This window comes from Rhipicephalus microplus, chromosome 2, assembly GCF_043290135.1.
Source record: "Rhipicephalus microplus isolate Deutch F79 chromosome 2, USDA_Rmic, whole genome shotgun sequence".
In the NCBI taxonomy this organism is placed as follows: Eukaryota; Metazoa; Arthropoda; class Arachnida; order Ixodida; family Ixodidae; genus Rhipicephalus; species Rhipicephalus microplus.
In genome coordinates, this window is record NC_134701.1 from 134,298,084 (window position 1) to 134,324,166 (window position 26,083).

Sequence of the window (26,083 nt, forward strand, 5' to 3'; positions counted from 1 at the left end):
GCGTCTCTCATGCTCCTATGGTGGTTTTGGGACGTCAAACCCCACAAATCAATAGAACTCACCCTTAAGTAGGAGCAAAAAATAACACGCATACATTCCTTGAAATTTGGGACAAGACTGTTTTTTTCCACAAAAAACGGGCTTCGGAAAACGCGATAACACAAAATTGGCAGATTCAACGTACAGTGGGAATCCATTATATGAGAACCACGAGTGGGGAACGTTCATATGTCTCTTAAAATCACCACAACGTGAAGAGTCCCATGGATGTGGGGCACAGTATACACAAGTATAAATGTTAAGCGCATAAGATGCAAGTACGTTGTTTATAATCGCGTAGCGATGGCACAACTTACGTTTGCAATACAAGCACCAGCAGTAGTAGGCGTGTAAATTATGCCGTACATGACTTCTATTTCATGATTATCATATTTGCACCTGGAATTTGTGTTCGCCGTCTATTCACGTCACGTAATACCCAATTTGGTATAAGAGTGTGAAGCTAGCGAAACGGCCGCGAGTGTGCTATGAGCACAGCATGTCGTCATGTTTTACATAACACGCATATCATGATTATCCCATTTGCACATGTCACTTACCTTCGTCGTCCATTAACGTCATGTAATACAAAATGTATGTGTGAAGCTGGCGAAACAACCGCGAGCGCTCCATGAGCGTATGGCGTGTAGTCAGCACTTAGATGACATGCAGTCACGATTTCCACGTCAGAGTCTGTCACTTATTTCACCGTGCAGGCATGTCATACCATACCAGTTTTGCAATATGTCCTGTGAACAAAACCACTACAACAACAGAGAGACGATTACCTGCAAATCATTGGATTCATGACATAGATGTCATAGTTTTCATGTTATGATTAGTCACTTATGCTCATCGTACTGTCATGTTATGCCATAGCGATTTTGGTAGGGATCCCGTCACCGAAACGGCCAGGAGAGCTAAATGTCTTAGATAGATAGATAGATAGATAGATAGATAGATAGATAGATAGATAGATAGATAGATAGATAGATAGATAGATAGATAGATAGATAGATAGATAGATAGATAGATAGATAGATAGATAGATAGACAGACAGACAGACAGACAGACAGACAGACAGACAGACAGACAGACAGATAGATAGATAGATAGATAGATAGATAGATAGATAGATAGATAGATAGATAGATAGATAGATAGATAGATAGATAGATAGATAGATAGATAGATAGATAGATAGATAGATAGATAGATAGATAGACAGACAGACAGACAGACAGACAGACAGACAGACAGACAGACAGATAGATAGATAGATAGATAGATAGATAGATAGATAGATAGATAGATAGATAGATAGATAGATAGATAGATAGATAGATAGATAGATAGATAGATAGACAGACAGACAGACAGACAGACAGACAGACAGACAGACAGACAGACAGACAGATAGATAGATAGATAGATAGATAGATAGATAGATAGATAGATAGATAGATAGATAGATAGATAGATAGATAGATAGATAGATAGATAGATAGATAGATAGATAGATAGATAGATAGATACGCTCAAGGTCGCCGAAGTTCCCTAAGAAATGCGCATCGCATTTAAAATGCACATGATCACAAAATGAAGTTCTATTGAAAGGAGCAGAATCCATGACTTCTCGATCCACAACAACAGATGCCGGGAATACGATCCACTGTGTGAGGGATTTTCGAATGCGCCTTTTATATCTCACTTTCCTTTCGCAGTGCTCTTGCGCGCAGTGTAGGTATATAGACTCTGGCAGTGGTAAGTGAAGGAGAGCGGACATAATGACCATGGCCGCAGCAATTAGGTAATGTAACGCGTCAATCTTATGTATCCATTCCATTTGACGTGTTTGCAATAGGATAAGTGCAGTTTTTAACACACTGTGAAGGGGCGAAGTCGGCCCAAGCATCGGCCTCAGCTTCCATCTATGCCGAAAGTAGCTCTGCGAGGCACGTCTGCCGCTCCTGGCTCTAATGCCGCGTTTCCCAGGCTCACCCCACGACAATTTGAAACGCTGTGTCAGGATAGGCATGGCATGCTTGTGTTTCCCTCTATTTTGCCATAGTTTAAGATATTTTTTTAATATACCGCTACCACGAGATTACAACCTTAGCTCAAGTTCTGCTTTCAATCAGTGACGTTCTGGGTGTCACACCTGTTGTTCTGATTACGCTCTCACCACTAAGTACCACAGATACCACAAGAATTAGTTTGATTGTTGATCGTATACATGAATCATTTGGATAAACGGGCACCACCAAGTGTCAAAGCGGTACACTCACGTCAAACAGCCAGTGCTATAGCTGCCGAACCCGAAAAGAAACTGTGCAAGCTCTCTGATGTCAATGTACAAGAGAAATTCAACTACTTCTGTGCGTGAACGATCACTTTCGAAATGTAGTACTAACTATCTCGTTTCTGCACATTTCTTCCCGCTGGTGAAGGTCATTGGTGTTACGGATAAATAAAAAGGTGAACAAATAACTAAATAAACAAAAAATAAATCCTATCTATGATTCTCACGTAATTATGGCATTAAAGTTTATCAAGCGTTAGTCCGAGGTGAGTGAGTTGGATACTAAGATGAGAGCTCTTTTTTTTTCTCTTTTCTTTTGCAGCTGTTTGTATTAGGCGCTCAAAGAACCGCGTTTTTTCTTGCGATTCAAGCCGCACGCTTTAAGGCTCACATTACAAACATGGAATCTCATTTATGCCACTTCTACACCGTGAAGGCATGTGAAATTCGTTCCTTACCGCCAACAAGCAGCTCGCCCAGGAATGCGACGGCTGCGGCGGCGCTGAACATGAGGTAGATGACGAAGATAGACTGCGCCTCGAACAGGGAAAGGTGCTGGTACACCTCCTCTGAGCCGGCGGAGCACTTGCGCCAGTCGCCATATTGCTCTTCCATCCAGCCGTCCAGCAAGCCCACTCTCCACCGTCCAGCTGATCCTGGTTTCGCAAATGACGTGGGTGTGCTCTTAACATATCGAACAATCACATCAACCCAACACTGCGAAATAGAACAAATTTCAGCTGCACTTCTATACACTAATAGCAACGCTAAAAAATGGCGTGTGGCCTTTACCAACAAACAAAAAGAAAACAGCCACGCGTTTTCTTTTTTTTTTTCTCGACAATTTTTTCGCATAAGAAGGTTTGGTTCTCCATACACTTATCTGCATGGTTTAGTTTGAGTTGTTGTTCATGACACTCTGACATCCTGCTACTGTGGCCCACCCTTGTGCCAGACAGTTTGTGAAACGGTTGAGTACGTGGCGTTACACCTCAGCTTTGCAAGCTTTCACTGGTAGAACGATTGTGGGGCTGAAAAGCAGCAAAGGATGGCACGTCCAGGACCGTTTAACAGATAAACCAACCGTATACATCGACTACGGTCACTAAGGGTGAAGTGGTATGCGCCTTGGGACAGGAGAAGAAGAAGAACGATAGCCGGGCAAGAAAGAAGAGAAGGGTAAAGTTAGGAATAAAGCAGATTAAGACGGACGCCATGCAGTTCCATACTGAGGCTATAATGCTGTTTTGTTCTTTTATGTAGGAACACTACATTATTTTGGCGCAGCCGGCCATCGAAGCCAACATGTGGGTGATTTTCTTCATGGACGAGACGTCACCGGACAAGGTCATCTTTTCGAAGTACTAAGTTCAAGATGAAGCAGCGGTGGACCTACCTCGTGAGCACTGTTCGGAATAAGTCGTGAAGCTGTTTGTGGGAAAGGCAGCCGTGGACACTACTGAACTACAATGGAAAGGTGCTGCAAAAGTGAATTTGCGTGTGGCGACCTTCTACAACCTAGTTCTTGAACCAGCGCGTTGAAGAGGCTCGTGATCGCGGTCTTCGACGGAAGAGGTGATCCTCGTTTTGAAAGCTCTTCGGCTGCAACAGGAACGGATTGTGCAACAGAACCAAGTACTGACACCCCTTATAAGCTCTCTGAATGCTGAAAAACCAATGTCTAAATTCGTAGAGCATGATGCCTTCGACGGTATGTCTTCAAGTCAAGAAGGTTGGCTTGAGTGTTACGAATATGCCGCTGAAAAAAAAAAACAGGTTGCGCTCTGATGAGGATAAAATCACTAACATACGTGTTTACTTGAGAGGTGTTGCGCTCAAGTGGTATGAAATATGCATTCAGGAAGACAGTGACGACTCTTGAAGTCAGGGGAAGAAGAAACATTTGAGTGCATTCAAAGGCAATCTAGTACATAGATGGAGAACAGCACTTAATTTAAAGTCCAAGCAAAGCTCCCTTGTCAAGTACTTCTTCGAGAAACGCCATCTTTAAAGCTATCTGAGCCGTTGCTTCCATTTACGGCCGTAGTAGCCTTAATAATGCATGGAATACACACTGAATCCTTGAAGCAGGTGCAAATACGGTCACCAAGAACTCTAAATGACCTCCTGGAGTGTCTTCAGAACATACCATCAGCTTCGGAAACAAGCATAGGTGCTAATTCAAGCAGCTCTTTCAGTCGGTGAAGAGCGGACTGGTCAAGCCGCAATCAGCGAGAACCGAACCACCACGCAAGTAGCGCGGATAACTTGACCTGTCGCGCTCCAAGAGGTCGAATGAATAATATCGACACAGAAGTTCAGGAGCATTCGACAGAAAAACAACTGATAAGTAGGGGGATCTGTCCCACTCGATGACTCCAGATGAGACCGTTTATTTAAGTTGCTCTAGCCTACTTAACATTCCCGTCAAAGTAGGAAACAAGCCGATGATGGCTCTTGTAGACAGCGGTGCATGTGTGTCTTTTATAGATGCCAAGATGGTGGATGCACGTCGCGTGCGTAGTGGAAGACCCCTACGGGTACAAGGCTATGACGGAAAAGTAACGTTGCATGATCAGTGGGCCTTTGGGAACATTGAGTTCCAGGGTGAGAAAATAGAGAGCGAAGTGTTTGTGGTAGAGGGGGTGACGTACGACATTTTGCTGTCAAGACCAGATATAAAGCAATCAAAGATCAACGTATACTGGGACGATGTGGTTCTAGTCGAGGCCATGGCAACGAACGAGACATATCACGGTAGACAAGATAACCTACGAGTTGTCAAGTGTGCGGAGGATATTTCAACGACCTACCCTGAACTTGTATGCAGAGAAAGCTATTCTCAGGAGATGAAGGCATACAAGGTTCTTTTTGAACTCACTGACAAGACCATCATCTGAAAATCATTTTACAATATCTCAAGAGAGCAAAAGATTTGGCTCAAGAAAGAGTTGCATGAGAGTCTGATATCATACGACCATCATAATCACCCTTCACCGCTCCCATAACGATCGCAATGAAAGAAGGCGGAACCTTCAGATTATGCACCAACTACAGGGTTCTCAATCGTCACACAGAACTCATATCATTTCCCATGCTGAAGATCGACACAATTAGAGATGAGACTGGTGGTTGCCGACATTTTGCCCCATCGATTATGCAAAGGCTTCTGGCAGATCCCACCAACCAAAGAAACAAAAATGTACACAGCTTTTATCACGCCATTCGGTCACTACGAGTATAACCAGCTTCCTTTCGGTTGGAAAAACTCGCCCGCGTGGTTCCAGAAGATCTTGAACGACTTGCTGAAGTCATTCCTTGGTGTTTTCTGTACTGTGTACATAAACGACATAATAGTCTTCTTCAAAACAGGAGCAGATCTGTCTCTGGTGTTAAATACCTTGAGCTTGGCACATCTCAAGGTTATTTTTAAAAAGACTGCATCCTTTCACCAAAAGGTTGTGTTTCTTGGACGAGTCTTCGATGGGAACACCAAAAGCACGAAACAAGAGTTCGTAAAGAAGATCTTCCAGTTGAAGCAACCATATGACGTCCATTTACTGCGTGTGTTTTTGGGATTGGCAGGACATTTCCGATCTCTCGTAAAGGACTTTGCTGTCAAAACTAGATGTGTCACACGTTAACACAGAAAGACGTTCCCTTTGAATGGAGTGACCAATGTGAGAGAGTCTACTATGACTTGGTGCAGAGGATTTCTTCTGACCCTGTCTTACGTCTACCAGTCTTCGCCTTACCCTTTTAATTGAACACTGACGCCTCACATTATGGGACTAGTGCAGTGTTGTATCAAAAATGTATTGAAGCATCCAGCGGAGAAAAGAGACACTTAGTAGGTTACTACAGCTACACGTTCAAGCTATCTGAAACTAACTACACTACTACGGAAAAGGAAGCTCTGGCCGTTCTGAAGGCCATTGAGTACTTCCGTACGTACCTGGAAAGTACGAAGTTCACTCTGTTCACCGATCACCAGGCCCTCACTCACCTGTTGAACATTACCCAAACTAAAGGACGCATTGCTAGATGGGTGAATTATATGCAGCAATTCAACTTTACCATCTCGCACCGACCAGGACCACTTTTGACCGATGCAGATCCTCTATCAAGGTTGATGGTACGAAGCGACACAGAAAATACAAAGAAATTAATGAAGTGAAGCTGTGGGAAGGCTCCGAATAACTGGTTTCTACTGAAGGTCAGTATCAAGTCCCACCAACACTTGTTTCCAGAGTCCTTTATTTGTACCATGATGGCCCAGAATATGGACGACACGACGAATTTTCGCGCACCTAGAACAAATTCTTCAAAATATTTACATGGCCTCACATGAAAAAAGACATCACTCAGTTCGTTCGTTCCTGCCATGCGTGTGAAGTACACAAAGTCAAGTATAAAGAGCCCATGAATGCTATGATACTACCTTGCCACTCGAACGTGCCTTTCGAAGTAGTTCACCTGGATTTCTCCAAACTAAATAAGAAACGGGAATGAGTGAAGAAAACGCATGCTTTTCTTCTGGCCATATATGAATGCACGGAAATAGTCGCGGCACGAGCAGGAAAAGAAGATGCAAATAGCGTCATAACCCTCCTCGAAAGAGACATGTTTAAGACTACGAGGCCAATCGTATGCAATGACGGCCTTGCGTTCAAGAGCGAAAAGCTTGCAAGATGGGCTCGGGATCACAATAAATCGATCACGTTCTGTGCTCCATACCATATCGCAGAGAATGGGCTGGCAGAGCATGCCATACGGGACGTAAAACCGTACATAAAGATGTACGATAGTTTCCCTGGTGGATGGAAATATTCTTTGGAATCCGCCGTGAAACATCATAATCGATACTATAAGGGTGGCTTGGGGTGCAGTCCCAAGTATGCTTCTTCAGGAGAAACCCCTATTCTGCAGGCAGACCGTGAGTTTGGACTCTTGGAAAACATCAAGATCGTCGAGGAGAGGCAAGAAAAATCACAGGAGGAAAGATACCGAAAACGCATGAAAAAGAATTTCGACAAGAGGCATCGAGCAGACATGCCTGACACTGAAGTCACCGACCTCGTGCTAGTGAGAAAAGAAATAAGAGATGACGGTGCCAAATTTTGCTCTCCTTACTCTGTGGCCAAAACAGCCACCCACAACGAAATTTTGAAGACTGTCTGGTACACTGGTGAACGTGGATCAGTTGGATGTGCTTCAATTGGAAATGTCTTCAAATATTACTCCAGGAGGGGTAAGTAAAAGAAACCGGGAAGAGGGAAGTGGTATGAGCCTTGGGACAGGAGAAGGAGGAGATCGAGAGCCGGGGCAGGAAAGAAGAGAAGGATAAAGTTAGGAATAAAGCAGATTAAGATGGATGCCAGTTTCATACCGAGTCTATAATGCTGTTCTGTTTTTTAGGTAGGAACACTACAAAGGGTTTGTGGACTGTATTTTTACGTGCATAGAAAACGGCATGACCAAGACGCAGGACCCACAGAAAGAGAACGCACACAGCGCTGTCTGCTTGTCCTTCGTGTTTTGTGCACTGCTTTCTAAGCATGTACAGTCAACATGTCCAGCTATCCGCTCTCAATTTACAGTACGCAGTGGTTGCGTATGTACCACTCACGGCGATTGAAACGCGATCCTCATGCTGGCAGTGAGAGTGACGGTAAAGCCATGAGCGTTCGTGACGCCTGGAGAGACCTCTGTGGTTCTCTGCGGCACCGGCGGAGCACAGCGACCCTTCGTAAGCGTGCGAGTCAGCTCAAGCCGCTACGCGTAGCGCAGCACGTGAGCACACTGTCAAGAAGCCCTGGAAAGCACGAACTTTCGAGGAATAAAAAAAGCCCGGTATAACGAAAACAGCGAGTGATGTCAGCTCGTTCAAGGTTTAGCAATGGACCATTACTGCGGCGGCGAGAGCCATCCGTGCGACTGACCGTTGGTTGACGGCGGCCACGAAAGCGGGGTCCTCGTAGCGGTTGAGCGCCACGGCATACTTGTGCGGGAAGAACTGCTCCTTCGAGAAGTAGAAGGTGCCGTGCCTCAACACACCACAGTTGGTGGCCACGTGGAAGCGCATCGTGGTTGCATCGCCCACGATCGCGGCCACTCCTTGCTGAACTTCGATCAGGTTGGCTTTGGAGTAGAGCGACTTGGTTTCGATGGTGCCGTTGCAGCGAACGACCATTCTCCACACCGCCTGGTACTCGGGTATATTCAGCGAATTCTGCAGCCGGAATCATTGTCTGCTTATAAGCGTGCAGACATCAACATGCGAAACACACCAGCAAAAACATTACTATTGTCTTACAGGGCTCCTAGATCACTCTGATTTTAAAGACGAGAGATTGGTTTCTTTCTCGCCTTCGTCTTCCCTTTCTACAAGAGCCGTCTTCTGCTTGCGGCTTCTTTTCAAAAAAAGACGCATAAAAATAGGCGTTAAGCGTAATAAAAATTTTCTAGGGGTGTGCGAGCATTCAAAAGTTTCGAATAAAGAGTCAGAATAGCATTTTATTCGATTCAGTACTCGCAATAAATAGTACCTATTGGAAAATATTCGAAATACCGAGGACTTCTTTGAAAAGTTTACCAGCATATAGCACCTACCGAAGAACCCCAAGGCAACGATACTTGAAAACAGCTAATGGTAATTCTTTTTGTTTCACTTCATAGCACGCAGCTTAAGCTTTTACGAGACTACTGACACTATATTGAATCTCGCATGAACACGTTTTTCTTGAAAACTTTTTACTATGGTAAAGCTGAATTGCATTAATTATCTCTTTCCGTCGTCTTGTAATAGCTGCTTGCAGCTTTATGACAAATACCGGAAGCGAGAGTCGCGCTTGAGTAAAAATAGTTCTTGCATTTGTGCCCCGCCGCGGTGGTATAGTGGTTATGGCACTCGTGCGCTTACCAGAAGGTTGCGGGATCGAACTTCCGGCTGCGGCGCCTGCAGTTTTGATGGAGGCGAGAATGATCTAGGCCGATGTACATAAATTTGGTTGCGCGTTAAACAACTCCAGGTGGCCGAGATTTGTGGAGCTCTGTATTACGGCGTCTCACAAAGTCATACGGTAATATTAGGGTGTTAAACTCAAGATGTTCATAAATATTTATAACTTTCTTAGCAGATGTAGATTTAAACACCTATTGTTACATTATTTTATTGCCTCGGTCATGTTTTGGTGACAGGTCAATTTTCCCCATTACATCTTTATCTGTATACACGCTGTTTGGTTAAAAATTGTTAAGTTTTTTGTGACAATTTTATTTTAGGAATAAGTTATGAAGAAACGCATTGACAGCGTTCATGAATACTGTATTTGAACGTACAGTTACAAAATAAAACGAATACTCTTATTCCTGCTGTATACAAGCTTACCCTAAATTTCGCGATTGTGGTATTTTGAGTCGATTAAAACTAACTTTGATTTTGATATGTGGGGTTTAACGTCCCGAAACCACCGTATAATTATGAGAGACGCCGCAGTGGAGGGCTCCGGAAATTTCGACCACCGGGGTTTTTGAGTTCTTTAACGTGCACCTAAATCTGAGCACACGGGCCTAAAACATTTCCGCCTCCATCGGAAATAAAGGCGCCGAAGCCGAGTTCAGTCCCGCGACCTGCGGGTAAGCAGCCGAACACCTTAGCCACTAGACCACCGCGGCGGAGTGATTAAAGCTAACTTTAATGGTATTTGGTGAACGATTGTGAATATTTGTTTTAAGAAAATGTTGTGGGTTTCTGAGGCTGTTTTGGAACTGGTAAAATTCCTGTTCAAAAAAATATTGGAACAGTATTATTCGCGGTCGATACAGTGCCAACACAATTCCTTTCGGTCCCTTTGGTTTTTAAATTCCCAATTAGAACACCCCTGGACTTGGCGTTTTTCAGCGACGTGTTTTTATCTCCATTTTTGCAGTGTCATACGCTCAAAAGGAAGTGAAATCAGTAGATTGCGTATACGATAGTCGTGCGAGATGAAGCAGAGTGGGCATGCGGTTGCGTTTCAGAACACGGTTGAAGACTATGTACAACATTTATCCAGAGTATACACGGACTAATCGAGAGTTTGTTTCTTATGACATCATGTGGAGAAACGGCTGGAATAAAGAACTTTGCCGAAAACACGAGAATCACCAGGAGTGAACAATGCGCTCGATCTTTATATATGCAGATATTCTTTCGTGGTCTTTTAAGCAAACAGGATCATTTGGTTTATGAGCTCTATCTAGATTGAAGCAGCAGGTGCAACCACCAAGTTCCTAAAGTGCAATGGTCGAAATGAAGAAAGGAAAGATAGGTCTATCAGCGCAGGTGAACTTAGATGTGCATTTTACGCAGACGACAAGTGCGCCAAATGTATAGCTGAAATATAAGGAAACCGTTATTTAGACCAAAAATAAATATGGTATTGAGTTATTCGTTTAACAAGTCCCCCTAATACTACGAGGTAAAATCATCAGTAATGTTTAGATTATGAATTCACGAACAGCTTAGCGGCGTCTTACGCAAAATAAGAAGATGGGGAAGGCAATTATTGAGGTGTACGGTTGGCGATTTCACCCTTACGAAATGGAAAGAGGTAAAAGTAAATAATTATTATCTGCAAAATACCAGTCAGAACCCATGTTTACGTGGTCGAAGAGAAATGAGAGCGTAATAAATGCTCGTTTTATTCTGTCCCCTCCAAGAAGAACAACGTGGCTTCGATCGCCACTTGACTGCTTTCTACATGCGTACAAAAGCGCTAGTGTATCTTTTCCCGTGCGTACCTTAAGCAGAGATTCGTAGGCGCTGCCCTTCCACACGAATGTCTTCATATGGTTATGCTTAGCGAGGTCCTTCATAGAATCGATGCGATCGGGCTCGCGTCGCACCATCATCGTAGCCTTCATGTGGCCCGTGAAAGCGTTCATAAGAACAACCACCGTCAGCCACCACATGGCGAATACGACCCTGGAAGGCGTACCACGTGGTGTTCGTGGCGCGGCTGCGAGGATACAGCAGGTTGGGGTCAGTTATGGGTTGCTGCTTTTACAAGAGTCGAATCAATGTGAAAGCATGGAAAACTAGGCGAGCCAGTAGGTTTTCGTTATTGAAAGCTTTCGGCGTGCACACAATACAAAAAACATTTTTGTCTTCTCCCTGATGTCTTAGGTTGCGGGATCAAATCGCGGCTGCGGCGGCTGCATTTTCGATTGAGGTGAAAATTATGTAGGCCCGTGTGTTCAAATGGTGGTCAAAATTTTCGGAGACCTCCACCACGGCGTCTCTAGTAATCATATGGTTTTTGGGACGTTAAACACCACATAATAATCAATCAATCCCTGAGGTCTTTGATGTGTGCGCGCTGAGAGCTTTCGATGATGAGTCGAAATAATGATCACTTGATGCTCACCTAGGCCAGACGCACTCTTGATTTCACCACGTTCTTGCAACAAAGAGCACATACGTGCCTCTAGTTGAGTTCATTCTCCTCTCGAGTGCCGAATCGAACAAAGCATTGTATGACTCAAGCACCGAACGATACCTTTTAGATCGTTTGAGATGCTTTATTCATGTAGAATACTTGCGCCACGTATAATAAATCAGAGCATGTAAACAATAAACACCTTCAATTTTTTTGTTGCTGTTGAAATTCCATACTTTGGATTAACACTGTGAGAACATACAATTTTGTTGCTGCTCGAAGAATGGTAATTACTGAGAAGCTCACCGACGCTCCACTCGGAAGCTTCGTTTGTTTCATAAATTGCTTCTAAAGGCACTGTTACTCCAATTTTCGGGAATAAGACCATTCGCATCGACGGAACTTTTGATAGTGAAGCTAGATAAACCATACTGCTTCACAGATGTCACAGAATCGGACTGTGAACACGTGTCAGATTTATGTCTGCGCTTTAGTGTTGTTCTCACCTTCGTTGAACAAGACGGAGAAATACATCCACCAGTTTGCCAGCAAAATGTCCTTGATGGGAGTGCCCATCTTCCTTTGCGAAAACAAGTCGAACATGACAGCTGCGGAGAAACAGAACAGCAGGGAAGCCAGCAGAGCCAGCCACACCTGCCAGAAATACCCTACCGTTCAAATCAAAACTTGCAAGGTTTCACTTTACCACATAAAGAGTGTAATCATGCTATCAACGGTGTCATAAAATATGATTGGCGATATCCAATGTGAACGCTTTCAATGTAAGAAGCAACGAAGGTTTTGCTTTAGCCCTTGCTATTTTTTTTACTTTCCTGTACTCTGCGAGAACCTGAAAGTGAAATCATGGGTATTAATATCTTAAATATTGTCGTGAAAAGCTTGAGATAAGGAAAATGCCTGACATTTGTTAAAGTTTATTCGATCATTCATTCTAACCTCCTGCACAGTTGCCACTTTAATACAGTAAAATGACGTGAAAAGTAGATTACAATAAACAATGCATCTGAATTGCTGAGGCAACATAACGCAAGACACGCATTTCGAAACAATCGTGTCAGTTCACCTTCAGCTCGAAGGCCATCAGTGTGCCAAAGATGCTTGCATGAATGATGTTGGGAAAGCCAGCCAAGATGGTCAAGTAGTCTGTAGTCACTTGGGAGCTGAATGTGGTCACTAGAGAACGACCGTAAGTCATGACTAAAGGACCCAGCGCCAAGTCGGAGATCTGAAACGATCGAAATTACACATGTTATGCTACAAGTCCGCTGATTATGGCAGTCTGCCTCTGGGTATACGAGTATATTTTGTAATGAGCTGAATGTGCTCATTTTAGAAGCCAAGTCAAATAAGTAAGGAGAAGAGGACCGATTGGAGACGCGGGCGTAACCATCATACCCTAACTGATCTCCTAATTCCTCTTGCGAGCTCAGCCACAAAACAGGACGACGCTCCAGCTTGACCTCCAAACATGGGCCGCGATAGCGTAATCGGGCCTGCTGCGCGATGCCTTCTGGATCTCTGGTAGAACACCTGTTTGCCAGACGGCCGTTGTTCGATCGTCCCTCAGACCCGGAAGTTTTTCATTTAGAAAAAAATTTATTTACAGCTTGTACAGAACACAAAGGCGTCATACCATTCCAGTAACAGGGCATATACACTTCGGCACATATATATTTCACGACTAACATCACTACGTTACCGTGAAGACATTTGCTCTAATATACATGACAATGTTGGCATATATGTACACAAGAACTCAATGTGATATCATGATACAATGGTATAACAATACAATAGATGCAATGAGACACCATATGTAACGAATGAAATCATACAAAACAACTCAACGGGTGCTGCTTAGCACCGAGTCGGTCGAAAAATGAGTTGCATCCTTTCGTGTTCCACCTTGACGAAAGGGCACGACCAATGACGCAGAAACTCTTGCTCCCCGAGGAAGAAAAGCTCCTCGGAGAGGAACGCGAGGATCTCTCGTCTCATTCTCCCCAGTATCGGCCACAAACCACGCCGGCGACAATTGGCAGCTACGGCTTCACATCGGTTTCTCCAAAGGCTGAACAGCCCCGCAACTATTAAGAGAGCGGAGAAGCGGCTACGCGGAAATCGGCCGTTGGACACGAAAGTTCGCACACCCTGTCCCCTAAAACCAGCATTAACCGCTCGCCAAAAAAGGCGGGAAACCACACACTCAAACGTCGCATGTCGATTGGTCTCCACCATGGCGCAGTTAGGGCAAGTGAAAGTGCGAACCACCTGCCATCGCTGCAACCGATCTCACGTGGGGAGCAAGCCCCAGCCCAACCTCCAGACAAAGTCTCTGAGATGCCCTGGCAATTTTGCGGCAGTTATTGGTTTCCAAGCGCGGTTCATTACAGATTGACAATGCTGGGGCACCAAGGGCCGTAGAAGGGGGGCCATTGTGTCCACCACTTTAGAATCGGCCACCTCTATCTCTGGGCACGTAGCTTCCAAACGTCAGTGAAATGCCAGAAGGGCTCAATACAAAGATGGTAATTCAGTTGATTGGGGACCTTGGTTTATTTGGCTATCCAGCAAGAAGATACGTAGTGATGGCCCCAGATGGTATCGAGCCAGTGTCTGAGCGGGCATGCCATCATTGCTTAGTATTCGCAATAGAGTGCGGAGGAACAATGTAGAAGCCGTGACGGAAACGTCGGGGAATGCAAACCCGCCTTGATCTCGTGGTTGAGCTAACGATGGACGCGATAACAATTCCGTGCCACCAGACCAAAAAAATGAACTGATGCAGCTTTGCACTTTTCTATAGACGTGGAGCGGTGGTTTAACAGAATGACAAAGGTACCAAAATTTTCCTAGGTACCCCGTTTGAGTTAAGTATCGGCGTTCTAAGAGGGGCAATTCGAAGTACCAGGCTGCTTTGTTATCACTTAGAATAGTTTGTACAACGGATGACCAGATGCTATCCTGTATACCAAATGCAGTGAAAGTAATTCCGTGTATTTAAACCTCAGGAGACCACTGTAAAGGCGACGTGATGTTGATACGACCGCTGGGGTTGCCAATGAAAAAATACTGGCTTTTAGAAAAGTTTAACCTTGCACCGGAGATAATACCGAAATCATGGAATGTATCAAGAGCACGCTGCAGTGACTGTTCATTATGTACATATAGAGTAATATCATCTGCATATGCAGTGACCTTTACTTGAGTGTTACCGGGTAGAGGTAAGCCACGCATCTGCGGGTGATGTTCAACGGCCCTTAAGAAGGGTGCTAATGCAAGGATAAATAACACTGGGGAGAGGGGACACCTTTGACGGACCCCACGCGTGACTCTAAATGCGTTACTCTCACGGGAATCTAAGTAAAGGGTACTTTCTGAATTCATCGCGTGGATGAGGTCAATGAACTTATCCGGGAATCCGTATGCATGTAAAACATTTAGTATGTAGCCATGTTCTATGAAATCAAAAGCTTTCTCTTGATATAATGAAACCAACAGTCCTTGCGCACATCGGCTAGTGGTGTATTGAATGATGTCACGCGTGAACCACGTATGGGTGTGTATTTCTCGGCCCTGAACAGAACAGACCTGGTGGGGAGCAATGAATGTTGGAAGAAATGGACTGATTCGGCGCACCAAAATGGTGGCCAAGAGCTTGTAATCTACATTGAGCAGGGTAATAGGGCACCAATCTTCTGGTCGCGTGGACATTGGGTCTTTCTTGGGAACTAGTGTTATACGGCCTTTGTGGAAAGAGGTTAGAAGTGTAATATCTTGGAAACACTTGCGAATGACGCGTGACATAATTGGACCAATGATAGGACAGAACTGTACATAAAACTCTGCAGGGAGTCCGTCAGGCCCTGGTGCCGATTCCTTTCTCGTTGCGTCTAATGCGCCTTTGATTTCGTCATCGGATGGCGGTGATAGCAGGACGTCATTTGACATGTTGGAATCATGAGGTAAATCTTTTAGCAGAGGATGCGAAGAAATGGATCCTAAGGTAACAGAGTTTTTCTTCTTTTTTAGGGGCGAAGCTTTTAAAAGCAGCACCCGTTTGTCCCTCGTATGCGTAACATGTCTTACGCTTTGACCTGTGAGGTGGTGCCGGTGGGAGATTTCTCCTGTGCATTGTGGAATAATAAAAAATTCGCAGCGTTCGCGTTAACTAAAAGCCGAATTCTCCTGTCTCTCATTCCCTCTTAGCAACCATTGGCATGTATACTGAGCACTATCTGGCGAGAGAGGGTTGCTAAGTTATACTTGCTGGGCATAAGCTCCTTGGTTTTAGAAAGGTTTAGCGAGCGTTGCGCCGCAGTGCCATGAATACAGTGAACTAGTATATACCATGAAATCGAGGTGGTTAAAGGTGGGAAGTAGACACGAAGCACAAGCCGCAAAAAATTGTGCGTGTGCCACCTCTTGTTTAGTCCTTGGAATGTCCGCTGGATGACGGTGCTTTGATATGCGGAATATATGATGAAAAGATACGAGATGGTGGTACTTGGAGTGTTCACTAGATGGACGAACGGACACACTGACAGATGCGTGGACGGACGCATGGATCGCTGCACGGACGGATGGACGCGTGGTCGGACGGAGGGGCGGATGCATGAACGAAAGCAGGGATAGACGCACGGATGGACGTGCGGACGCACGAACAGACGCGTGCACAGACGGGCGGATGGACGCATGGACGGTAACACAGACGGACACATGGACGGACGGAAGCAAGAACGAATGGACGGACGAATGCTTCGCCCCACTCTCCATCACTCACCCCGTGGTTTATCGCCATTTTTTCTTTTCATTGCTGACCGTTTTTCGGTCATCAACAAGATGAAGATTTTTCGCTCACAACCAATTACGCCAAGAGCGATGCCGAAATTTCTGTGAAACGAGCTGTTTAGCGTAATCACGTTAATAAAACCATTTACACATATGAGCGTTAATCAAGTTGTGTGAGCCACTACGAGGCATGGTGTTTTTTTTTCTTTACAAAGGAGTGGGGCGGCGCCAGGTGGAGGGGCAGTAGAGCAGGAGGCCCCTGCTCTTGGACGAATAATTTTTCAGTGTTGAAGTTTCAAGTACTCATTGAGTTTCTTAAACCAGTTCAATGGCGTCGTCATAAACATGATCCCCTTTGATGCCGGACTTTAGTCGCGCGTGCTAGTACGAAATTGTTTAGCCACTTTAAATGTCTGATGAGACAATTCCGAGTCCTTTCAGTAGCCAGTAGAATATCTAGCTCTGCAACTTGAGCCTCTGATTTGGATATGTAACCAGAAATCTTGTCGATGTTGCTTTGTAAATAAACAAACAAAAAAACACCAGCCCTGCGCGGAACGCGCAGCACAGTCACAGCGAAGGCTGAAAAGCAGACTTTCTAGAAACTTTTGTAAACTCTTTAGGTAACTGCTGCAAGCCCATTTGCACAGCATCCACTACGCCACAAATTATCATTTTTGTGTAGTAGGCAGGCATTGACAACGCCATCCTTCGTCATTCGTCGGATAAGCATGGTACCCACTACACGCTTGCAAGAAATGTTCTGCAATTTTTCATGCTGTGGCTTACGATGATGAAGAATTATGTCTGAAGGGTTCATTTCGATGTAAATATTAGAGTCACTAAAATTCAAGATTTGCTTTCAAACGCCGGCGTATACTTCTCCTGAATATTGATTGATAGTTGTACGGGGTATAACGTCCCAAAACCACCATAAGTTTATGAGAGACACAGTAGAGGGATCTGAAATTTTCGACCACCTGGGGTTATTTAACGTGAGCCCAAATCTGAGCACATGGGCCTACAACATTTTCGCCTCCATCAGAAATGCAGCAGCCACAGCAGGGATTTGATCCCGCGACCTGCGGGTCAGCAGCCGAGTACCTTAGCGAATAGGCTTCTCCTGACTATTCCTCGTATACCACGCTGTAGCAGCAGGAGTGGCAGTTTTATGAGACACTAGCCCAACAAAAAAAAAAGTACATGTACGCACTGTGTTCTCACAACTACGTTGCAGTTGAGGCCATATACAGATTCAGGCAGATTTCCTCTTTCTGTCCCGGCCGCGTTTCCTTACGCCATCATTTTGACGAGTTCACCTTACATTGTATATCTATCCAGTTTTGGTGCTACCACATTCAGTAGTTCGACCTTGTGCCGACACTGTGGCTATTATTGAACTGTGCTTAATTTTTCTCGCGCTATTCATCTAATGTTTCCCACTCCAGCGTTTTCAAAGGTCGACAACGGGTGAAAAAAAATATAGTAACTCATAACGGCCGAAGCCAGCACCTCCTTTACGTAAACCCCCATGAATTCGTACTCTGAAGCCAGAGAAACTATGCACATGGTCGTCCTGCTATATGCAGTCTCGCTGCAAAGGATCTACGAAACAGCAATACAGACGAATGGAGATCTGTGCGGTGGCCAGCAAGGTGTTATTGTGTGTCTCGTATGTTTGCGTTGCGGGAGCAACAAATTTTTAAGTTTCAATGCGGGCACAGTCAGCACTACTTTAGAAGAAACGTGACCTCTTTCCATCCCTACCAGAGGTTCGAATAACGTTAAAATGCTCTTTTTGACAGATTTGCATCAAATGATAGGGTTGGCCTCGTGAAGGTTTCATGTCATGCTTTGTCAACAAAGTACAACATCGCAATGTGTTGATATCGCAATCATTGTTTAGCCCTAGAGACTGAACAGTAAGTGCAGCATAACAGGAGCAATACTTCGGCAAAAAAAAGGCTAGGGCCCAAGAAAAAAGCCCCCACACTAAGTCGGTGTCTCCACCCACGTAGAAGAACCTGCAATATTACGATGAGCCAAGCAACCGAACAGCTCATTATTGCAACACTGTCGTATACTTCTAAATGAGTCCTATTTCCGTTCGCCCTTAATAAAAAGAAGCAGGTAATATGTGGCCACACAAGAGAAGAGCTTTAGAGGCCCCTAACACTGGATCTTCAGTAGGAAGCCTACACATCTTGCGACCTAAGTGCGTTTCTTATTATTTTTGTCCAGTTGAGATTTTATGCACTGCAGCGCCCAGAAATTATTGGCTAAAATGGTCAAGATTTTTTTCATAGAAATGAATGGTTTCTTATTTTGAAAATAAAATATCGTAAACATTGTTTTTTAGAAGCGACGCTCCTTGCACCCCACGATGTCTATGTTGTCGTCGAGGCTCGCCAACATTCTTAGTCGAAGCGTAGGTGTGAAACATCTGTGTGCGATACCGTCTAAAGTGCTTATATAGCGCTCGTATGGTTTAAATAAAACTAAACATTCTCTACATTGTTTATCATTATATGTGGGAAATACTATTTACAGAGCGCATGTAGAGCGCATGTGGTTGAATAATAAACATTCTTCATATCATTTATCATTATCTTCGCACAATGCCTTCTACCGAGCGTGCTTAGCGCACATATTATTGGAAAGTAAACATTGTTTATATTGTTAATTATTATCAGTGTGCAATACCATATACAAATCGTAGATACAGCGCATATCTTTTAAAAATGAACCGTTCATGGGCGCAGCACTGCTCGAAAACTGATCCAAGAACAAGTGCATCGTTCAGCGTCCTGACGTATCGTGTAAGCAGAATCGTACATAGACCACGCCACTAGGAGTCGCTGATAACGACGCGCGTTCCCCGCTGTCATAACACCTCCATGGGCGAGAGCGCATGCGAGGTACTGCTCTTAGCAGCAAAGTGGAACCATCACAACTCTGACCCCAACTTATGAGCTCCAGATGCTATAGCACTATCGCCGCGAAGCCAACCAACGTAGCCGAGATTGCTGGAAGCCGCGCCTGGACAGCAACGCTGACAAGAAACGAAAGCAATGGCTGAAGCAGTCGCCGCTCGACGGCAACGTCAATGGAGCACTTTTTGAGCACTCACTTCGTGGATGTGCAGCTATTTTTGATAATATGTCTTGTAAATCCAGGCGTCTTTAGATATGACCACTCTATAAGCTCTCGTAAGCATTTATTTCTGGTAACTTGCTGTCCTTGAGTATTACGGAGTGTGCAGTGCAAGTTGGAGGTACGGTACTTAGACAGGACACTGGCAAGCTGTCCCAGGAAATGAAGAATCTCATTAAGAAGCGTCAAAGCGTGAAAGCCTTAAGAAGGACGGGCAAAATAGAGTTAGTAGAGCTTTCCAAGTCGATTAATAAGCGTAAGGTATTCATTGCAAAAAGGTATAACATGGAGAGAATTGAACACGCTCTGAAGAACGGAGGAAGCATCAAAGCAGTGAAGAGGAAACTTGAGACAGCAAAAAATCGGATGTATGCACTAAAAGACAAGAAAGGCAAGATAACAACCAATATAGATAGAATAGGTAAAGTATCGGAGGATTTTCACAGAGATCTGTACAGTAGCCAAGGACAACCACGACCTTATTGTAAGAACTAGCAGTAACCCAGATGACACCCCGCCAGCAATGATAGAAGAAGTCAGAAAAGCTTTGGAAAGCATACAAAGAGGCAAAGCTGCTGGTGAGGACCAAGTAACATCAAATCTACTGAAAGATGGGGCACAGATTGTGTTAGAAAAACTAGCCACACTGTTTATGAGGTGTCTCCTGACGGGAAGCGTACCAGAATCTTAGAAGAATGCTAACATCACCTTAATACAAAAAAAAGATATGACAAGGACTTGAAGAATACAGGCCGATCAGCTTGCTCTCCGTAGTATACAAGCTATTTACAAAGGTAATTGCTAACAGAATTAAGACCACATTAAAATTCAATCAACCAAAAGAGCAAGGAGGATTTCGAACAGGCTACTCAATAATCGACCACATTGATACTATCGATCAGGCAATATAAAAATGCTCAAATAGCCAACCACTATACATAGCCTTCATATGTTACGAGAAGGCGTTTGATTCAGTAGAAATATCGGCAGTCATGCCGACACTACGGAATCAGGCCGTCGACGAAGCATATAAACATCCTGGAAGAAATCTACGGGGGATAAACTGCTACTATCGTGCTTCATAAAAAAAGCAACAGAATACCAATCAAGAAGGGTGTAAGGCACGGGGATACAATCTCCCCAATGCTATTTACCATGTGCTTACAGGAGGTTCTCAGAGGCCTAGAATGGGGATGGTTAATGAAGAGTTAATGAAGAGTACCTTAGTAACCAGCGCTTCGCCGATGACATTGCATTGCTGAGTAACGCAGAAGATGAATCGCGAGTCATGATTACGGAGTTAGACAAGGAGAGCAGAAAGGTAGGTCTTAAAATTAATCTGCAGGAAACGAAAGTAATGTACAACAACCTCGGAAGTGAGCAGCGCTTTGAGATAGGTAATAGTCCACTTCAAGTTGTAAAAGACTATGTCTACTGAGGGCAGGTAATAACCGCGGAGCCGAAGCACGAGATTGAAGTAACTAGAAAAATGAGAATGGGGTGAAGCCCATTTAGCAAGCAATCTCAAATTATGACAGTTAGATGGCCACTATCCCTCTAAAGGAAGATATATAACAGCTGCATCTTGCCGGCACTTAGCTACGGAGCAGAAACCTGCAGACTTATAAAGAGGGTTTAGCTTAAATTGAGGACGACGCAGCGAGCAATGGAAAGAAAAATGGTAGGTGTAATTTTAAGAGACAAGAAGTGGGCCAAGTGGATTGGGGAACAAACGGGTGTTGAAGATGTCATAGTTGACATCAAGAATAGGAAATGGACATGGGCTGGGCATGTAGCGCGTAGACAGGATAACCACTGGTCTATAAGGGTAACTGACTGAACTTCCAGAGATGGCAAGTGGGTTAGGGGGAGACAGGAGGTTAGGTGGGCAGATGAGGCTAAGAAGTTTGCGGGTATAAATTGGCAGCAGCAAGCACAGGACCGAGTTGACTGGCGGAACATGGGAGAGGCCTTTGTTCTGCAGTGGACGTAGTCAGGCTGCTGCTGCTGCTGCTGCTGCTGCTGCTGCTGCTGCTGATGATGATGATGATGGTGACCATGCTGATGAAATACAGCAAAAAGAAAGAAAATACGCCTTAGATGTCTCATCAAACGCAAAACTTGACCATAGGCGTCAGCGTCTCGCTTCGGCAGCGTCAACCCGACTGATACCAAAAACCATCTCTTGATTACTGTTACCCTGACGTCATCGCACTCAGGTTTGGACAGATTGTCAAATTCTTGGACATCATTACAGCATCACTAAAACGTTTTGATGATGTCACAAAAGGTGACATCCCACGATTTCGTCGTCACATCAAGTCGTCACTTGGCCTAACTGAGGTCGATCAGAGAGGCAGTGCAAAACGATGTCATGTGCGGAAAGCTTCTTATGTGGAGCGGGCGCCAGTCAACGCATCACCTGCGACCAAAAAGAATAAGCGGATGGCTTTGGCCTTTGAATCATCTTAGGCGAATGCATAACGGATAACATTTCTTCTGGCAATTACAGGTATAACAATGTGTATTGACCTCAAAACGAAATGTTCTGGAACCTTTCATTTAGAAAAAAAATGTTCAAATATATTGAAGTTGAAAACAGAAGGTAAATCTGACAGTTAAACTGCCCTCTACACAGTAAATATGTTATGGCTATTCAGAAAAATTAACGATTCACGAGGATCTGCCGCTGATGTCTCATATTGTTAGGCTCAAGGAAATTTCGAAGATCCCAACCGCCGTTCATGCGAAATAACGTGTGAGCGAGCACGTCACAGGAATTTCTTTGTCGTCCACTCACAGTCAACATGAGCTGTTCAATAAGTTGCTGCCTCATGAGGTCACAGGTGTAGCAGAAATACCGCCTCTTCAACCTTCTTACGTGCCAACTATTATTATGTAAACTGAACATATCAAATGAGGTGCACAGGGCTCACGAATACACAATTACGCTAATAATCGAAGAAAACAGGTGTCTGAAGATACAAAATAAGAAAGCTCAAAAGTGTTGATCGTAACGTTAACAGAAACAGCGCCATCCGAAACAATTCGAGCACTGCTTCAAGATGCGAGAGTCAAGTCAGCATTCGCTGTTTAACTCACGTTGTTATGCATCATGCCGACCAGGCCTGTCCAATTTCCGTTCGGCAAAGGCACTCCCCAATGGCCGTCCTCGGGTGAATGCAAAGTGTAACTGCGAGTGTAAGAAACTTGGTGAATTAGCAATTTTTGCTAATGCCCGGATGCAAGTGCGCTATTGTCGTACCACCGATGAACAGACTTACAGACTTACATAAATGATGACAATGAATTGCCCTCTGCGCTACTTATCAAAAGACCCGGATGATTTTAAATGAGAAGCAGCTGATTGGCGAGTGCAATGCGGTGTCCGTCACCACCCTTACTGCGCATGCGCAACAGCTGGTCCAATCGCTGCCATAACGCGCTTACCCGCTAACGCGTTCGGATCTGTAGTAGGGGGCTGGGCATACAATTTCATGCAAGTACACTAGAGGGAACTCTGGCGCGAGTGTCTATGGGAGCTGCAGTGCACGGCATTTCAGCGAGCATAGAAAGGACGGGTAGCACACGCATTTGTCTAACTTTCGTACTTTCGGCTCCGGTTGGCTTCGCGTGGCTTGAAGTTGCTTTGTAACGTTGTACTTCACCACTCTAACCTTTTAGGCTCGTGAATTCAAATCGGCTCACGAAGTTTATAACCGTCTGTTTTTTTTTTTCATTCGAAACAAAAGCAAAACATCGCAATAAAGGAAGACACAAGTGCGTTGAAAGCCCTCAAGCTCGAAGAAGCAAATCCATGCACTACCCATCATTCCCATGGTCGCTGAAATATATCAGTGCCAGAGACCCCTATAGTTCAATTTAGGAAAAGCTTTGGGGCTGGGTACCTCCACCTTATATTATCACAGCAATCACGTGATGGCGTCGGGAAACGAGATTATGCAGACGCGCGATGAACCGACGCGTTGTATCCTATAGTAAGAATGCGCTGGTACGCGCTAGCCCGCTCGAGCCTCTGAAACTGGCTCTGCACGATGCGGTGGCCTCTCCCCGTTACACTCTCTCAGCAATCACGTGATGGGATCGGGGAGCGAGATTCTGCAGACGCGCGATGAACCCACGTGCTCCCGCGTAGCGAAGCGATGAACCCGTGTGGCGTGCTCCCACAAGAGTTCGCGACGAGTAATAGAAACTACAGTGGTGTGCTTCATTTGAATTCATTTGAGTTCATGGTGTGCTTTATTTGAAAGCACGCGTTCACATCGGGCAAAGGGCCCGTGATGAGCGAGACTTTAGGTCTACTCATGCGCTTCTTCGCATACTACTCAAGATTCCCTTTAGTGGGGGATGGCGTGATTTTTCTCAGTGTGTGGCCAGAGCCTACTGAAGGTCAATTTATTGAATTCACATGTTTTGACCTAGTGTGCGCTTTCTTCAACACAACTGCAATATTCGGATATGCCTCTACAAGGGAGCGCAATTTACTCCTAGACGCTAGATGAATATGAGCCTACGCCATTGCAATTGGTGCGCAGTCTATTGACTGTCATCATGAGTCACACGGCCGGTGATATCGCCACCTGGTGCCTGATCGGGAATGTCCTTTGTCGTGCAGGAAATCGCTAATTGCGCTTCGCTTATCTCATAAAGTTGTATTTGAGTAGAAGTCCTTACATCTCCTCAAATAGCGTGCATGGTGCCCGTTAGCGATCAAAACACGTGCAGAAATATGATGAGTTGTTTAGTTCTAAAGAAGCGACGCCTGTTGTGTGTTAGCAACCCCGTAAAGCACACAGTTTTTTTTAATATAAGTTGTTTTAGCGCAAAGGGCAGACGACGTTTGTGGACTTACTTTCCATCGAGAAGCCTCACAGAACAATTTCAAGGGTCTGAACATTCCATACGCACACTACATCCTGCTGATAATAAATATGTTTTCACATACGTGTACATTACAGAGTCATTGGCGTGAAGGGCAAATTTGCAGTGCCTCTATGGGCTTTCGTAGCTCTCACGTAAGAAAGATTTCACATCCCGCCGTTGTTTACCACATGTTCTAAATGAACATAAAAAGCAGACCGCTGTCTAGCAATCTCGAAATAGGCCAGGGCTCATTACAATTCCACGTAATTCTAACTGTACTAAGGTAAGAACAAGTCATTATCGACATTTACACGTCAGTGCTAACTCCTTAATTTTGTGAATTATCTCACTATTGTCACTTTTCGTAAGGGGCATTGCTTCTGTGTCTGTTCACAAGGCTCTGCACGGCTGTCCTTTAGGGCGATATTTTACATATAATCCGCAGCTCCGACTTTTCGGGCCTATGACAACGCGGTAATTCTTGATTATCGCTGATGCAGGAAAGAAGTAACAAATAAGTGTGTGAGCCTCACGTGAACCCCAGATTTTCAGTAAGCAGATCCAAGAGGTTGGCCATAGGTCCAGCCATTTGCGCCTCGTCCATATTAAAGGTGTCACCGCTGAAGTTCAAACGGAGCCAAGGCAGCCGCTGCGAATGGGGTTTCTGGGGTTGACTGCATGTTTCATGCAGGAAACTTCACTAGCTCGCGGGACCATGTCGTGGGAAGCGGTTAAGAAAGCATAAAATGTTCATAATTTAAAACACCCTTATGTAGGTATGTCTGACTGTACCTCTGCGAGAATTTTTTTCAAGATGCAGTAATTACAGCGTGCGTATTTCCAATCTTCAATGCCGCTCAGATAACCCTTGGCGATGACATTGCGACTGCCAGGGTTTCCCACTGTTTTGCAAGCCTCTACATATAACATTCGTTGTGGCTTTTGCGCTTTATATATTTGGGCTATTTACTGATTCAACGTTCGATTTGAATCCTTCATCAATGTACATATTGGACCAAAGTACTCCGGGCATACATTTTTTTTTCAATAGTGGTTTTGTTCATTTGTTCAATCATGTGAGCATGCGATTACACAAACCACGGCCACGTTAATTATATCTGTGAACTTTCTTATGGATCGTCCTCTCTATGTATTGAATATTTAGAGTCAGTGTTCCTACAAAAAAAATCTATTACTATTGTGGTGTTTTCAGAAAAGCCATGTAGGTTAAAGAACCTGCTTTTATTAATCAACAACTTTTCGCCCGTCCTTAACAGACGACAGCTTCATTAGGAACGCTTATAAGCACGCATGAAAATGATTAGTACATTTTACAAAATAGATAAATCATGCCCAATGTTCTATTGCTGTATTTAAGATTTTCTCCCTGCTTTTCAGATCGTAACATTTCAACTCACTTGCAACACCGCAACTCTAACCTTCTTTCCGAAGAATGGTTTCACTGAAATA

The 26,083-nt window shown here is 44.5% G+C and overlaps 1 protein-coding gene across 1 annotated transcript; it reads right to left on the reverse strand.

The window, feature by feature from the left end:
* Window positions 1-2,765: 2,765 nt before the first annotated feature.
* Window positions 2,766-25,217, reverse strand: LOC142791633 (putative glutamate receptor). Its single transcript, XM_075885520.1, has 8 exons — window positions 25,147-25,217; window positions 22,832-22,922; window positions 12,849-13,010; window positions 12,271-12,418; window positions 11,127-11,344; window positions 8,285-8,574; window positions 6,298-6,367; window positions 2,766-3,059 (listed from the first exon to the last, which is right to left on the reverse strand). Exons 1-8 carry the CDS (start codon window positions 25,215-25,217, stop codon window positions 2,766-2,768), a joined length of 1,344 nt encoding a protein of 447 aa, XP_075741635.1.
* Between the last annotated feature and the right edge of the window lie 866 nt (window positions 25,218-26,083).

What these genes read in the sequence shown, in the direction of transcription:
- LOC142791633 (XM_075885520.1), bottom strand. Translation starts at nt 25,217, where the DNA reads ATGGACGAGGCGCAAATGGCTGGACCTATGGCCAACCTCTTGGATCTG. An exon ending in CTCCGTCTTGTTCAACGAAG is followed by an intron (nt 11,345 to 12,270) that starts GTGAGAACAACA and finishes GTATCCTCGCAG; the next exon opens with CCGCGCCACGAACACCACGT. An exon ending in CCTACGAATCTCTGCTTAAG is followed by an intron (nt 8,575 to 11,126) that starts GTACGCACGGGA and finishes TTCCGGCTGCAG; the next exon opens with AATTCGCTGAATATACCCGA.